The sequence below is a fragment of the Cydia fagiglandana genome, chromosome Z (assembly GCF_963556715.1).
Source record: "Cydia fagiglandana chromosome Z, ilCydFagi1.1, whole genome shotgun sequence".
Classification (NCBI taxonomy): domain Eukaryota; kingdom Metazoa; phylum Arthropoda; class Insecta; order Lepidoptera; family Tortricidae; genus Cydia; species Cydia fagiglandana.
The window spans coordinates 40,414,003-40,427,981 of record NC_085959.1 but is presented as its reverse complement, the minus strand read 5'-3'; the positions used below and the strand labels follow the sequence as shown (position 1 = coordinate 40,427,981).

General features: G+C 37.6%; 2 protein-coding genes and 1 long non-coding RNA gene across 3 annotated transcripts in view; 1 reads left to right on the top strand and 2 right to left on the bottom strand.

The window, feature by feature from the left end:
• Positions 1 to 13,979, bottom strand: part of LOC134678443 (uncharacterized) — an 87,592-nt gene that overhangs the window by 54,228 nt on the left and 19,385 nt on the right. The window lies entirely within an intron of this gene.
• On the bottom strand, positions 525 to 6,195 carry LOC134678413 (iron-sulfur cluster transfer protein NUBPL). Its single transcript, XM_063536985.1, has 5 exons — positions 5,994 to 6,195; positions 5,090 to 5,261; positions 2,466 to 2,631; positions 1,422 to 1,606; positions 525 to 914 (listed from the first exon to the last, which is right to left on the bottom strand). Exons 1-5 carry the CDS (start codon positions 6,054 to 6,056, stop codon positions 547 to 549), a joined length of 954 nt encoding a protein of 317 aa, XP_063393055.1. The 5' UTR covers positions 6,057 to 6,195; the 3' UTR covers positions 525 to 546.
• Positions 6,442 to 13,023, top strand: LOC134678170 (uncharacterized). Its single transcript, XM_063536625.1, has 8 exons — positions 6,442 to 6,679; positions 6,867 to 7,163; positions 7,532 to 7,681; positions 8,342 to 8,430; positions 8,840 to 8,959; positions 9,503 to 9,604; positions 10,076 to 10,145; positions 11,761 to 13,023. Exons 1-8 carry the CDS (start codon positions 6,557 to 6,559, stop codon positions 11,935 to 11,937), a joined length of 1,128 nt encoding a protein of 375 aa, XP_063392695.1. The 5' UTR covers positions 6,442 to 6,556; the 3' UTR covers positions 11,938 to 13,023.

Below are 13,979 nucleotides of genomic sequence, written 5' to 3'. Positions count from 1 at the left end.
TAAAAATAATTAAAATTCAAAGATGTAATCTTTATGAAAGAAGTAGTTTTAATGTAAATGGGTATAATTCCATTAGCCATAAGTTAACCGGGCTGGCATCACACGACGTTACATTATAAACGCAAAATATATGGTTTAAACAAAAAAAATCTTTTCAATTAAAAGACTATAATGATTATATTTATTTTTATATTTTTTTTTATTATTTTGATTTAATCTTCGATCCATATGGAATCCTCGACTTGTTCTGAATAAAAATTACATTAATAATTGCTTTTTCATTTTCACTTCAGACACCCTTGTTTCATACATTGTAATTAATACCTACTGAAACGGGATTTTTTGCCGAGTCCGAAGGTTCGGATTGACTTTGACTCAGTTCCGGCCGACACCAAAACTTTAATAGACGTAATACGATTGTTGAAAATATTGTCGGTGGCGTTTCTTTTCAAACATATGAAATGATTGTTATCAGCCTTGGTCAAGTTATAAAAAATAAAACCGCACAACTAACAACATTAAGCAACATAAACAACTTTATTAAAACTACTGCTCAGCCTCAGCTTTCTCCTTCCTAGTTTCCACATATTTAAACACCTTATTCGCTAGCCGCCTATACTTCTCTGCATGTATGCTATCCGGCAGTGCGTATATAGCGGGTTTACCACTATTGATACACTCTGACATGTTCTGATCGACTTCGAAACTTTCGATTATCTCAAGGCCCATGTCCTGAGCTGTTTTCTTAGTTTCGTTGCCGAATATGTAGTTTCTCTCGCCGCATTTGGAGCATATCGCGTGGGACATGTTCTCGACCATTCCTATGATGGGTACTTTGAGCTTTTCTAGCATGTTCACGCCGCGTTTTGTTACTTGGAGGGCGGCGGACTGCGGTGTGGTTACTATTAGGGCTCCTGGAATAAGGAATAGTTATTTGTTTTAGTTTTAGAAGATCCACAAGCTTACAAGTTTTGAACCACATCATTCAATCATAATCATCATTTAACCTTTTCGACGCCGTGTCAAACACAAAAGGTCACTCGGACGCCACGTCACCGAAGTGTCAAAACTGAAATTGAACTTTATGCATATGCAATTATGCACGTGGGCTATATTGCACTGTGGTCTGTGAACGATTAATCCGTCCTTGGCGTTGGACCTGCGATGCGGATATACCGGACATTGGCGTCCAAGAGGTTAAAGTAAGTGTGTCAACTACTAGGACATCGACCCCTCCACATGTGTAAAGTCGCACCAAACCAAGTCTGCAGCGGATTTGATAGCCCACGCAGTGTAAGTGTTATGTATACGCCATAATTTCATAGAAGTTTGACGTTTAAAATGACACTTGCACTGCGTGGGCTATCAAAATGGCTGCAGACTTTTTACGGTCTGACTATAACGCAACTAGCTATACTGACCATCAATGGGCAGGTTCTGTGCCAGCGACAGGTGCGTGTCCCCAGTGCCGGGCGGGGTGTCGACCACTAGCACGTCGAGCGGGCCCCACGCCACGTGCCGAGTGAGACGTTCTAAGGCCTGCATCACCATCAGCCCGCGCCACACTACCGCGTTCTCACCGGCAACTAGTAGCCCCATTGACATGCTGAAACAAACGTATCTTTAGTCATTTTTAGGGTTCCGTACCTTAACTTCTCAACTGCCTTGTCCCGTATCCGTCCCAGACAATTTGGACTGTAGTAAACAGTTGAAAGGTTATTAATTCAGTAGCAAATTTTTGACACTGGCGTTCGAGCGTTTAAAAGAAAAAAAAACGGAAGCCTTATTTATAGGATCACTTTGTCGGCCGTCCGTCCGTCCGCCTGTATGTCAAGACCATTTATCTTCCGGAACGCGTGGAGATATCGAGTTGAAATTAAAACCATATACTCAGGTATAAAGTCCCTTGAAGATGAGAAATATATCAAACTTCTAAGATATATATTAAATAAAAGATACGACCCTTTAAGCCGCAAAAAAACGTATAAGTATATCGACACTATCAACTTCAAGGGATTCAAAATTTATAAGGTAGGTACATACTTACTTTGAAATTTGGCAAGTAATATCGTCTTATACTACAAGTACAACATGGAAAAATCTGAAAACTATAAATCTGTAAAAAAAATACATAGTTACATTTGTACGGAACCCTCGGTGGGCGAGTCCGACTCGGACAGGAATTTTATTTTAAAGGAAAACTGGAAAAAATCACCTTATCGGTACTAAGGTTTACTCGGGTAATTTCGAATGTCGAAAACTGTCGGATAATTCCGAAAAGAGACTTTTATTATGATGGAATTTAGGGTGATTTTCATCTGAATTTCGGAATTATCCGACATTCGGTATTACCCGAATACACCTTAATATGAATTCTATGTATAGGTGAATAGAATTTATTTTTAGTATAAGGTCGCCAGTTATTAAACAGTGGCCAGTAATTGACGGTTTAGCCTAATATGTACCATTTGACGCCGTAGTTGAGCAGCGGCTCGATGAGATGGTCGTCGTTCAGCATGGGCTCGCCGCTGATGTTCATCATGAGCGGCACCGAGGGGCCGAACACGTCCGCGTCCAGGAGCCCTATGTCCTTGTCCGGCTCTATCACTTTCATGGCGCACGCGAGATTCACTGGAAACACAACATCTGTGTAGTTAGTGCTTCTGGGGATTTTCGGCAAATCGACAAACATTGTTGGATTGTTGCCTATTTTGCGTGAAACGAGGTAGCGCTACTCTAACCACCCCAGCTCCTCCATGAAGTCTAGCAATGTTCTCAGGTTGCTGACTGCCTCTTTTAGTGTGCTCGGAGTCCCTAGTATATAATTAGTGTAGTAAACAGTAAATACCGTCCCTTTCGACAAACGTTGTATTTGTCATAACGTGCTGACTGCTGATAGACTTGAGAGTTCACTCGAGAATTCTGTTGTCTTTTTATCGTGTTTTTAGTACCTATCATTTTAAAGCCACTTGTGTTCTTAAAAATCTTCATAGCGTAATTTTACTATATAATACGCAAGTTACAAAGAAATTCGGCATTAAAGCCAACTGACTGTGGTACTCATAATTACGCCAATACTTTGAACTACTATTAGGTATTGCTTCATTTAAGTTAAATATATGACAGACCGAGCTTTGCTCGCAAAACATAAAAACTCAAAAATGCGCGTTTTGCCAGAGATAATACCTAGCTCTAGTATCAAGTAGTGGTGCTAAAGATTTCGCTACTCGATGCTGGATGTCGTCTGCGAAATTAAGTCGTTTTGGTATTAAAACTGATGTATGGAGTGAGCACTCTATATTACTCTATGTCAGCAGATAAATTCGCATCCAGATTTTGCGGTTGCAGTGGAGGATAACCCGCTAGCGTGTTATTAGCAACGCGCGAGCGGTTCACGAAAGGCGTTTGCATATTCAATGGCAGAATAATTGAATAACACTGGTCTGTTCTGGTGAAGATTGTTATTTAAATTTCTTCACTGATCTCCAACTTTTCTGAAATCCAAATGACTATATACCAAATATTTTTCTTATGAGAGCCACAAAGATTTTCCGCGGCCCCCAATTGAATTTGCTAAATGGTGACGTTTAGATGGCAAGGTTAGCTATAGCTAGATCACCTGGCGGGTCACCTAGAAAAGGCCTGCGGGCTGCAGGTTGAGTACGGTTTAGCCTAGACTAGACTGCCAATATAAACCCTTCAAATCTTCACACTTTTAACCTTTTGGCCGCCGGACCTAGTCCGCAAAGACGCTCACTCACACGCCAGAGCAAATTTTAAGTAAACAACTAATAAAAAGTTTAGGGATTGCAAATAGTGTTATCGATATTTACAATTTATGGTAAAAATCTTTTCAATTTAGCTTTGTTCTTATCCAGCTTTAATTTATTTCCAAATTGCCAAAATTAAACATATGTTTTACACCCGAAAATGTTTAAAACATAGGGATTTATAATCAAAAACAACCACTAAACAATGTCGATTCAAGACGTAATATCGCCGCACTAGGCTGTACGAGAAGTCTTTTATACAAGACAACGGCGCGCATGGACTGTCCGCAGTGCACACCGACAAGGACTGTTTCCGCGCGGATTAAGTAATAATAGCCTCTAGGTCAACGGCGTAAGCGCTTGTCGGTACGTAAACTTTATTAGCGTAACGTTAAAGCCGCGCATCATGTGTCGATAACGTAAATATACCGGAACTGTTTTGGTGAAAATTACACGTGGGTTGAATTTTCAATGAGTGAAGAAATTATTCCGGAATTAGAATCATTCATTATAATTTCAGTTTGGTATACATTAATCTACTAAAATCTTACCAAATTAACGACGAATTGTTATAAAAAAATAACACATTGATGTCAATGTTAGATAGGTACTTACTTTTAACAAAAAACTAAAGTCTGATAAATAGGTATGTCCATCTGTACTAGTCTTATACGAAGCGGTCGCTGCGGTTTATCCCTTCCCACTACGACGCTATCAGCTCAAAATAAAATCAATTATTTATTTTATTTTTTTATTTATCTTTTCTGCAATTAGTCAACAATCCACAAGGGGAAATTTACTTGTCTGACCCTAGTTTTTACAGCTAAAGAAGCTGCCTGAACTTTACATATAGTTATTATGCCTATCTGTCTCTCGTTTATTACCTACTCTTTACCAACAATTGGCGATTAACAAGGTTTCAAATACTTAAATAAAAACATATTTCTGACTTTATTTTACTTTGAAAATTCCCATATCGAGTTAACATTCCCATCCCTAGCTGTCTTGTATACAAGACAGCGGCGTCGAGGGACATAAAAAACGTTGAAATTTGGAGCAATTTTTTTAAATGCCTTATTATAAAAGAATGGATTTACATATTTGTTTAAAATGCAAATAAATGAAAAAACAAAGACCTAAAATATGAACAAGAGTGTAAAAGAATTTGCAATTGTTATTATTTTCACATTAACGGAGTGGTTGAATTTGTGTCTTGTATACAAGACGACGGCGCCAGCGTATCGTTTTCTCGTTGTCTTGTATACCGGACAACGGCGGTCAAAGGGTTAAAATATAAATAGTGGTATAAAAATGCTCACCAGCAGTGGTAGTCTTCCCAACACCACCCTTCCCCGAGGCCACCAGAATGATGCTCTTCACGCCCGGCAGAGCCTTCTTCTCAGGCAGCCCCCGCGCCATCACCTTGGCTTTGTGCTGTTCCAGATCATTCTTGCTGTGCTTCAAACGTATTTGGCTGAAGCAGGATAGAGACTGGAGGGAGAGAAATACTTTGGTTTTAATGTGTACAATATATTGTACTAGTATGTGTATACTAGTGCAAAATATAGTATGTGTGTACTTTCACCCAGCAGATGGGATCTGCAGTCAGCCCCAAAACAAAGTAAAAAAAAAATTATAACCTGACTGTAGAATAAATAAAGCTTTAACCTCTAGCCGTTCAGAGACCTATAAAAAGGTCTCATGTTCCATTCTAATTTGGATTTTGTGTTCACAAAATAAAATTTTATTTTGCTTGGCAAGGTTTGATGTATGAAAAGGTTTTGAATTTCTGAACATCACTGAAACGGTTTAAAATCTCTTCTAAAGTCTAATGTTATCTGGATTTAAGTTTTAACAAATTATCAGTTATTTTTATGAACAGACTATTGACTAAATAAAAACCAGAATATAGGGAGCAGGAGCACATTACTTGTATAGTAAGAGCTTTTAAGTACAAGTGTACCATACCGAGTATAAATGTACTATTTGTATAGGCACAGGCTCTACCATTATATATGAGCAGGATGCTGGAAGATACATAGTTAAATCCAGATTTATCTGCTTTCAATGTAACAGGGACCAGTATGCATCATTCTAGCAGTCAAACTAAGGTCTTAGGAAGCTACAATCTTAATTATATATAAACTTCGAGCTCGCTAGCAGTGATAAAAAGCATATTCACGTATTTATAGTGATATAATGAAGAAAAAACAAAAGTATTACGCTGTAGGTATTGCAGATCAATAGTTGCCCGTGTAATCGCTGGAAAACTCGTTGCACGATCATGGTTTGGAGAAAACGTTCACGGGTTTAATTATATTACTCTAATTACGCGCTATTTAATGTGTGACAATTAAAATCGTAGAAAAACGGTAAAATTAGTATTAGTTTGGTTGCTACGATTGCTAGCGCTCAGCTGACACTTGACTGATTGTTCAGCTCGCTAACATAGTTCACGTAAAACGGAACGTAGTCATGTTTAAAATGTTACGAAACGCTTAACATATCTTTATAATTATAAATAATCTCATAATTTGAATGTTATTAATTTATTAATGTTCATCAATGTTTAATTTTGATGACATTCATATCGATTTACGATATTAATATTTATAAAACTCAAGTGGCTGTATGGCAGATTCCAACGCTACATACGATAATTCAAAAATTAAGAAAAGAGAACATCTGTCATGTGTTTATGCGATATGTCTGATTTTTCTACGACACATTTTCGAACAATTATCGAATTTCTTGTGCTAGTAAGTGAATAAACGATCGATGTGAAAATGGCGCTATGTTTGCGCACGTTTTCCCACAAAATCTCACCTATAAACGGTATTGTTTCCACAAAAAATCATTCCAGCCGATTGTCTAGAAAAATCCCCGTGCGGGCACAATTTCTGGAAGATGTGAGTATATTACAATATATATACTATAAATAACTTTCTTACTTAAACAATGTATTATATATTACTTTAAAAATTAAGTATATAATTGTATATTACGTGTTTAACCACGTTATTTTTATCATCATGTGCCATGTAGGAATTTCCTTGACATTGACTCAATTAGAGGGTGTGTGTCACAAATTCGCAGTTCCTCCATCGCCGGCGCATCTCGAGCTGTCCAGTGCCGTCAAGATGTGCCGTGGACTCGAACATAGACAATGTTTACATTCACGAACTGACCACGGCGACTTCGCTTCGAGGTTACCGCGAGGAGCGGCCGGACCGGGATGTGTACAACCGACTAAGCTGCTATAAAGACGGCATAGCCGTGAGGTCTTTGGGGCTGACCTCGGACGACTATGTGGAGAAGACCTTACCTTTTGAGTTTAATGACACACATAATAGTATTAGAAATATAGATTTATCCAAATTTGAAGATATAGAGGTGAGTTCATTTAGTTGTTTTATTATTCTAAACATAAATTGGCAGGTAATATTATGTACACAATGCATAACATTATGCAACTTGTTTTATTTCATCTCAATCTAGGTTTTATTTCATTTAACCACCAATCCCTCCTTTTTCATATATTAAACATGAGATTAAGTATTACTTGTTGTTATTTTCTCTCATCAATTGATATATCAAATATTAGATATCAAATTGATAACCTCCTCCTTTATCGAATTCAGTCAAAATTACAACTCGGTTGTGCTGCTCTATTTTATAGCATTTTACGAGTGATGTGTGTAAATACTTCATAATGCACTGTATGTTTCGTCTATGTTTTTATATAATGAAATATCCTCCAGTCACTGCAACCAACTTGCCTCTCCGCCTTTGAGTACAATGCCGTGTACAGCACGGGAGGCACACCAGCACCCGCACCCTCTGAAAAAGACAGAGAAGGGAAGCCCAGTGAGGAGCAGCTCGCCAAGGTGTTCCATGTGCTGTCGGAGACTGTAAGTTGTACAGTTTTTACAATACAATACTCATTATTGCGCACCTCACATACTCATAGTTTACAATAAATGTACAGTAACATAAACAAAGACAATAGAGGTAACAACGTGCGGTCTTATCGCTTAAGAGCAGTCTCTTCCAGACAACCTTTAACTTGACCCTTCATATGGCTTGCCTTCAAGAGTTTATAAGTGCTTGGAGGATCCGAACATAAAAGTAATATTGGTAGCTATAAAGGAAATGCATACACTATAAAAAATTCAACCCATGCCACCTTGACCCAGGTGGGAGTGGTTTCAGATCTTCCATGATTGCAGAGGATGTTGGTTTGATTCCAGCCTTTTGGGCGCTGGCGCTGGAGGCCTTGGTCACTTTGTCTTTCGTTTATGACATTTATTTCAGTTTAAAATAAAATTCAATACAAATCCTAGCGCAAGCGTTTTAGGAGGTAGGTGCACATCTTTTGAACTGTATAACTTAGCATTAACTATTATGTACTTACTTCTGTTGTTTCTCCAATAAAGAAAATAGATACGATATAGACTATCTAAATAAATCCTCTTTATTGCACAACCTCAAAAACATTTTTTACACAGAGACACATAACATTGGTTTGTTGACATTTTTGACCTGTCTCATTCATAACCCTTTTTTTGCAGATGCCCAAGCTCTTTATCAAGCCACTGGACTACTCCATATACCATCCCAATCTGATCTTTGTCAACAACATCAGAGGAATGACCACTGTGTATGTATACAGTCAAAACATCCATAACTCGGACATATTTTATGACAATGGCAGCTAAATAAAATAAAAAATTAAAATAATTTGCACTGCTGCCATATTACAACGGTGACTGGAAGGCAGAAGTAACTTTTCGGCATCGCGTTTATGAAAAGTTGACCGGTTAACACGTTCACGGTCCGCACCCCTTATATGGGTCACGGCTAGCCTCTATTACAAAGCCGTAAGATTGGGACGGTGAATGTGTTAAACCACATTCAATTTAATGAAGTATTTGAACAAATTAAATTATTTCCAGGAAATATTTTAATTTGTTTTTATCAAGTAGAAACACTACTGACTACTGTAGAGGATTTATTTCAGTTCACATTCAATTTATTGAATATTAATTATGAATTACATATAATTTCAGTGGTCTAATACACTATGTGAAACAAATCGCGCTGCTTCGCACCGTGGGGCATCTCAAGTTCGCGTACGTGCGCTTCGAAGTGATGAAGATCACCCAGCACCCGGAGGACTCTAGTATCAAGTAAGTGATTTCATCTTTAGGTAGGTCGGCAACAATAGTTGCTAAGCGGCCGAGGTGTTCAAAATGTGCTGGTGGCCTAGAGGTAAGAGCGTGTGACTTTCAATTCGGAAGTCGCGGGTTCAAATCTCAGTACCAATGAGTTTTTTGGAATTCCTTGCCGGCGTCTATATTTCCGTGTTCTTATAACCCGGCAACCTTCAAATCAAGAGTGAACAGGCACCTTCTGGGCGAGCTCGCTCCATCGTAGGCCACGTCTACGCCTCGGCTAGTCTGTGGCCATGAGTAAGCCCATTCATAATAATAAAAAAAAAAAAAACTTATGTACGAAATATCATTTGATATTTACCAGTCGCTTTTCGGTAAAGGAAAACATCGTAAGGCCTAGTTTCCCCTCTGGGTTGGATTGAAAGGTTAGATGGCAGTCGCTTTCGTAAAAACTAGTGTCTACGCCAATTCTCGGAATTAGTTGCCAAGCGGACCCCAGGCCATAGAATGATACCAAATGTCCGACCACTAAATTTATTAACCGTATATTGTGTTCAGGATGAGGTGGCGGGTGCGCGGCATCTCCGGGTTCAAAGTGTTCTTCATGTTCTGGAAGTACAAGCTGTGGAATATGAAGGAGGCATTCGCTGATCAGGAGCTGTAAGTCACTACACCTTAACACATTCATTGCCACCAAGTGCCGTAGTGGCAATGAATGCGAAACCGTACGCGCGTAGCGCGAAGCCACGGTTTCGCCGTATGTAGCGCGTAGTCGCTACAAACAGTGTACCCGACGGTCGGGTTCTTGGCCCTGAATGGTTAAACATAGAGGTACAATAATACAGAGATGAAATGGGGGAGGGGCCAGACGGGCCAGATGACCAAACAATATGTATCTTGAAGTAGGAGTGGCAGATAAAGCGCTATTGTTTGTCCATGTCACAGTCTCACTTTTTTTTTTTATTCCCCACCGTACATTTAGTATGGTTTATCGTGGGCTACAAATAAACTCGACCAATCATTTTGTAGCTGTAGCCCTACGCAGAATTTTAAGTAATATTTCCTATTGATGGCGTTCGTTATGTGAAGTTATTTATTATTTTATTAAAAGTTAATAATTCTTTGTTTTAGATGGTATGACGGTTTCTCCACATTCTACGTCGGAGGCGACGGGCTCGTCCAGAAACATGTTGCTGATAAGGTACTTATTCTTAAATCGACAGAAAAAAACCGGGCAAGTGCGAGTCAGACTCGCGCACGAAGGGTTCCGTACCCTCATGCAAAGAAAGGCAAAAAAAAAAACGGTCACCCATCCAAGTACTGACCCCGCCCGACGTTGCTTAACTTCGGTCAAGAATCACGTTTGTTGTATGGGAGCCCCACTTAAATCTTTATTTTATTCTGTTTTTAGTATTTGTTGTTATAGCGGCAACAGAAATACATCATCTGTGAAAATTTCAACTGTCTAGCTATCACGGTTCATGAGATACAGCCTGGTAACAGAGAGACGGACGGACGGACGGACAGCGAAGTCTTAGTAATAGGGTCCCGTTTTACCCTTTGGGTACGGAACCCTAAAAAAACGTGCCTCGGAAATCAAGAAAAAGTCATTCTCGGATAGATGACGCACACACCTTTAGCCTATTCTCGGCTAGATGGCGTGATGACACCGTTTCATATTTAACAATTTTAACACATAGATATCAGTGAATGAACATGGGTCAAAATGATATAAAAATAATAAAATAATTTTTCCATATACACGGTGTAACATGAGGAAACCGAATAATTTTAACCACGCATTTCTGAGGTCAAAAGAAGTAAAAAATGTAATATGAGTTTAGGTCAATTTCGCCAAAAAAATTTTATTTTGTTTTGGTTTTTTTTTTCAATTTTTTGAATGTATTTGTACATAAAAAATAAATGTTATTGGTAAACTTGTCACTTAAAATTGATTTTTACATTTTTTTTTCGTAGAACCTACTTTTTGCAAAGTGTTACTTGTCACTTTTTGACATCTATCAATAAGGATATTTAGACTACGTCCCATAGCAGCAACATCACCTTCAAAAAGGCCTTTTACACTATGTAACAATAAAAACTTGTTTTTTTTTAAATTAATAATATCTCTGAAACTAGGCGAATTTCAAAAAAGTTTATAGGACATTTTTGGTTCTAAATATGATCAGGAATACGCTGTTAAAATTATTCGGTTTACTCATGTTACACCGTGTATAAATATTTTTTTTTTGATAATTTTGTACGTGTTTATTTTGAGTTATAGTCGTGTGTCGATAGATGGCAGTAAATTTACAGTGACTACAACATTTACTATGACAGGACCCCTCTATACTATCTATTCTTTTTGCTAATACTAATGATTCTGGTTAAGAAACAAATACGATTAAGCTTTTAACGCTGACTGTTTTCTTTCGACAGGCAACACTCATCAAGACAATTCTTAAAACACAATTGGATCTTTGCGTCTATTTAAAACAAAGAATTTACACCATGCCTCAAATAAAGCATCTGAAGATTAATAGAGAAACGTAGACAGAAGTTATTTTTAGACACAATTTCTATTTTAAAACCCGTATAAAACTATAAAAAGTACCTATAGGTAATTTTATTGTGACGTCACATGCTAGTGTTTCATATAAATACCATAGCAGCAAAATCGTTTTGGCAGTTTAAAAAAACAATACACTCTTTCTCACAGACTAGTAGTCAAATGCACTATTAGGTTGCGTTGTTTTATCACAGAGTTCCTACGACCACCTCCTAACAACACATGTATTCTTTATCCTTGTCGCCAGGTAATGCCAGACCAGGACACGATAATAGACGACGAAGAGAAAGCGCCAATAGCAGCCAAGATCGCCCTCCTCATAGGGCTCATACCACGCAACTATCTATCAGACGTATCCCCATACTTCACGGCGTCGCCCGGCACTGATGAACTCACTGCGCTGCCTTTCAAGACGGTCGAGTAATATTAATATATAGCTATATAAATGGCTATTAGTTTATCAAAGTAGGCAAATTAAGCTACATCTCAAAATATTAGAGTAGATTGCGCTGGCCATTTTAACCCTTAAGTCCATAGCGGCAACATACTTCTGTACAATAATTATAAATCGAAAAACTAAAAATCGAATAACTAAAAATAATGTCATATGGTTTAAGGGTTAAACCGAATGAGTTTGGCCCATTCGAGATGTATTCATAATTGTTTTCCATAGTATTTTTTCGGAAGCTTTCGTATGTCACACTACTTCAGTCAACCTCAGTACTTTTTGAACAGAGACTGACTGATATGGCAAGACACGTTCGTACGTTTCCGTGATAATACGATGGAAAATAATGAATGCACTACATCTTTAGCTGCTAATGCTAAACACTAGCGGGCTGCCGGGTAAATATGGCAGGCCTTCACATTGGGGCCTGTTTACACATTCAATGTGTAAACATTTTGAATGCCAGCTACACTTAACCCGCATCCATACTTACCTGTCTCACCTGAAGTCTTAGTGAACACATCAAATGTCAAAGTACTTATATTTATTTGGTCAAATAACAGTAGAGCAAGGGCCCATTTCTGAAATGGCATTTCCAAACAGCATAGTATTATTTGTGCCCGTTTTTGAAATGTCAACTGGTATATTATCATAACACTGTGGCTTAATCCATGAAGTAAATTTTGCCGCTAAATGTGTCACGTTTCGTATTTTTATGTATAAATACTATTGTTAAAAGCTTGTTTTATTGTTTAAATTAAAGTGACTCTTATTGGGTCTGTTATAAAGACTAATTTTAATAAGATTCTAAACGAGCTGACTTGTTATTCGGTATTTAAATAATATTACGAACAAAATATCTCTTTGTATAATATATCTAGTATTCCGATTCGTATACCCACAAACATTTGTGATAGTTTTTCATAATTAATAACTGTAAATCATTGTAGCTATCTAAATCACACTGTAATATACTGTTTTTTATTTATTTATTAGAACATACAGGTTGTTTTAATGATACTCTGACATTTACCTTTCTCAAGTAAATTGAAATATTTGAAATTTGTTTTTTATTACTTTTTTATTTTTATTATTTACTCAAAATTTAACTACATAGTTCAATATTATCGACGCGTCTCAAAAGTTATAGCTTAAAATTATGTGAATAAACGTTATATCACTACAGTCGAAATAGGTATCAATGCATAATTATTGACTTTTTTTACGCTACAAATACCAAATCTTGACATAAAGCCCGATATATTACAAGTATTGCTCTACCCTTGATAAGTACTCTACAGGATGAAGTTATAAGATAGAATGAGATCGATATCAGGCTTGCTCTCTCTAACACATAACTGATCATTACTTGTTGAGGTTGGCCCAATATCTGCGTTGAGCTTTAGAACTTATAAATGTTATTATTCGCTTACATAAATCCTATAAATTTACAGATATTCCACTCAAAATTATATGTATAATAATGTAGCTATAGTAAGTGTAGCGTTAGTCCGCCATTTAAGAAAAATGTATTGAGTATGTACGGTCAACAAAAATGCTAACATCGTTAGTGCACTGTCTTTTTGACTATATTACCAGAGATATATATAACTCCGTATAAGATAAATAAAGTCTAAGAAAAAAACGTGCCTCGGATGTCAAGCAAAAGTCACTGTCGAATAGATGGCGCCATACACCTTTGGCCTATTGTCGTTTAGATGGCGTTGGCGACACCGTTTGATATTTAACAATTTTAACACGTATCAGTGAAAGAACATGGGTCATTGTGGAACAATAAAAATTAATAATCATATAGAGTCTGTGCGGAAAGAGAAGAGTCGTGGGATTTGAGGGCGCGCCAGTGCTATTTTATAGTTTTTGCTATGCTGACAACACTGGTCACGTGATTATAGTACGACACTAAAGGTCATGATACTTGAATCCCTTTTGTTCCGGTTTTTTACCACGGCTTACTAAACGGAGCCTGGTGGTGGTGTCGGCTCGTCAACTCAATCCCC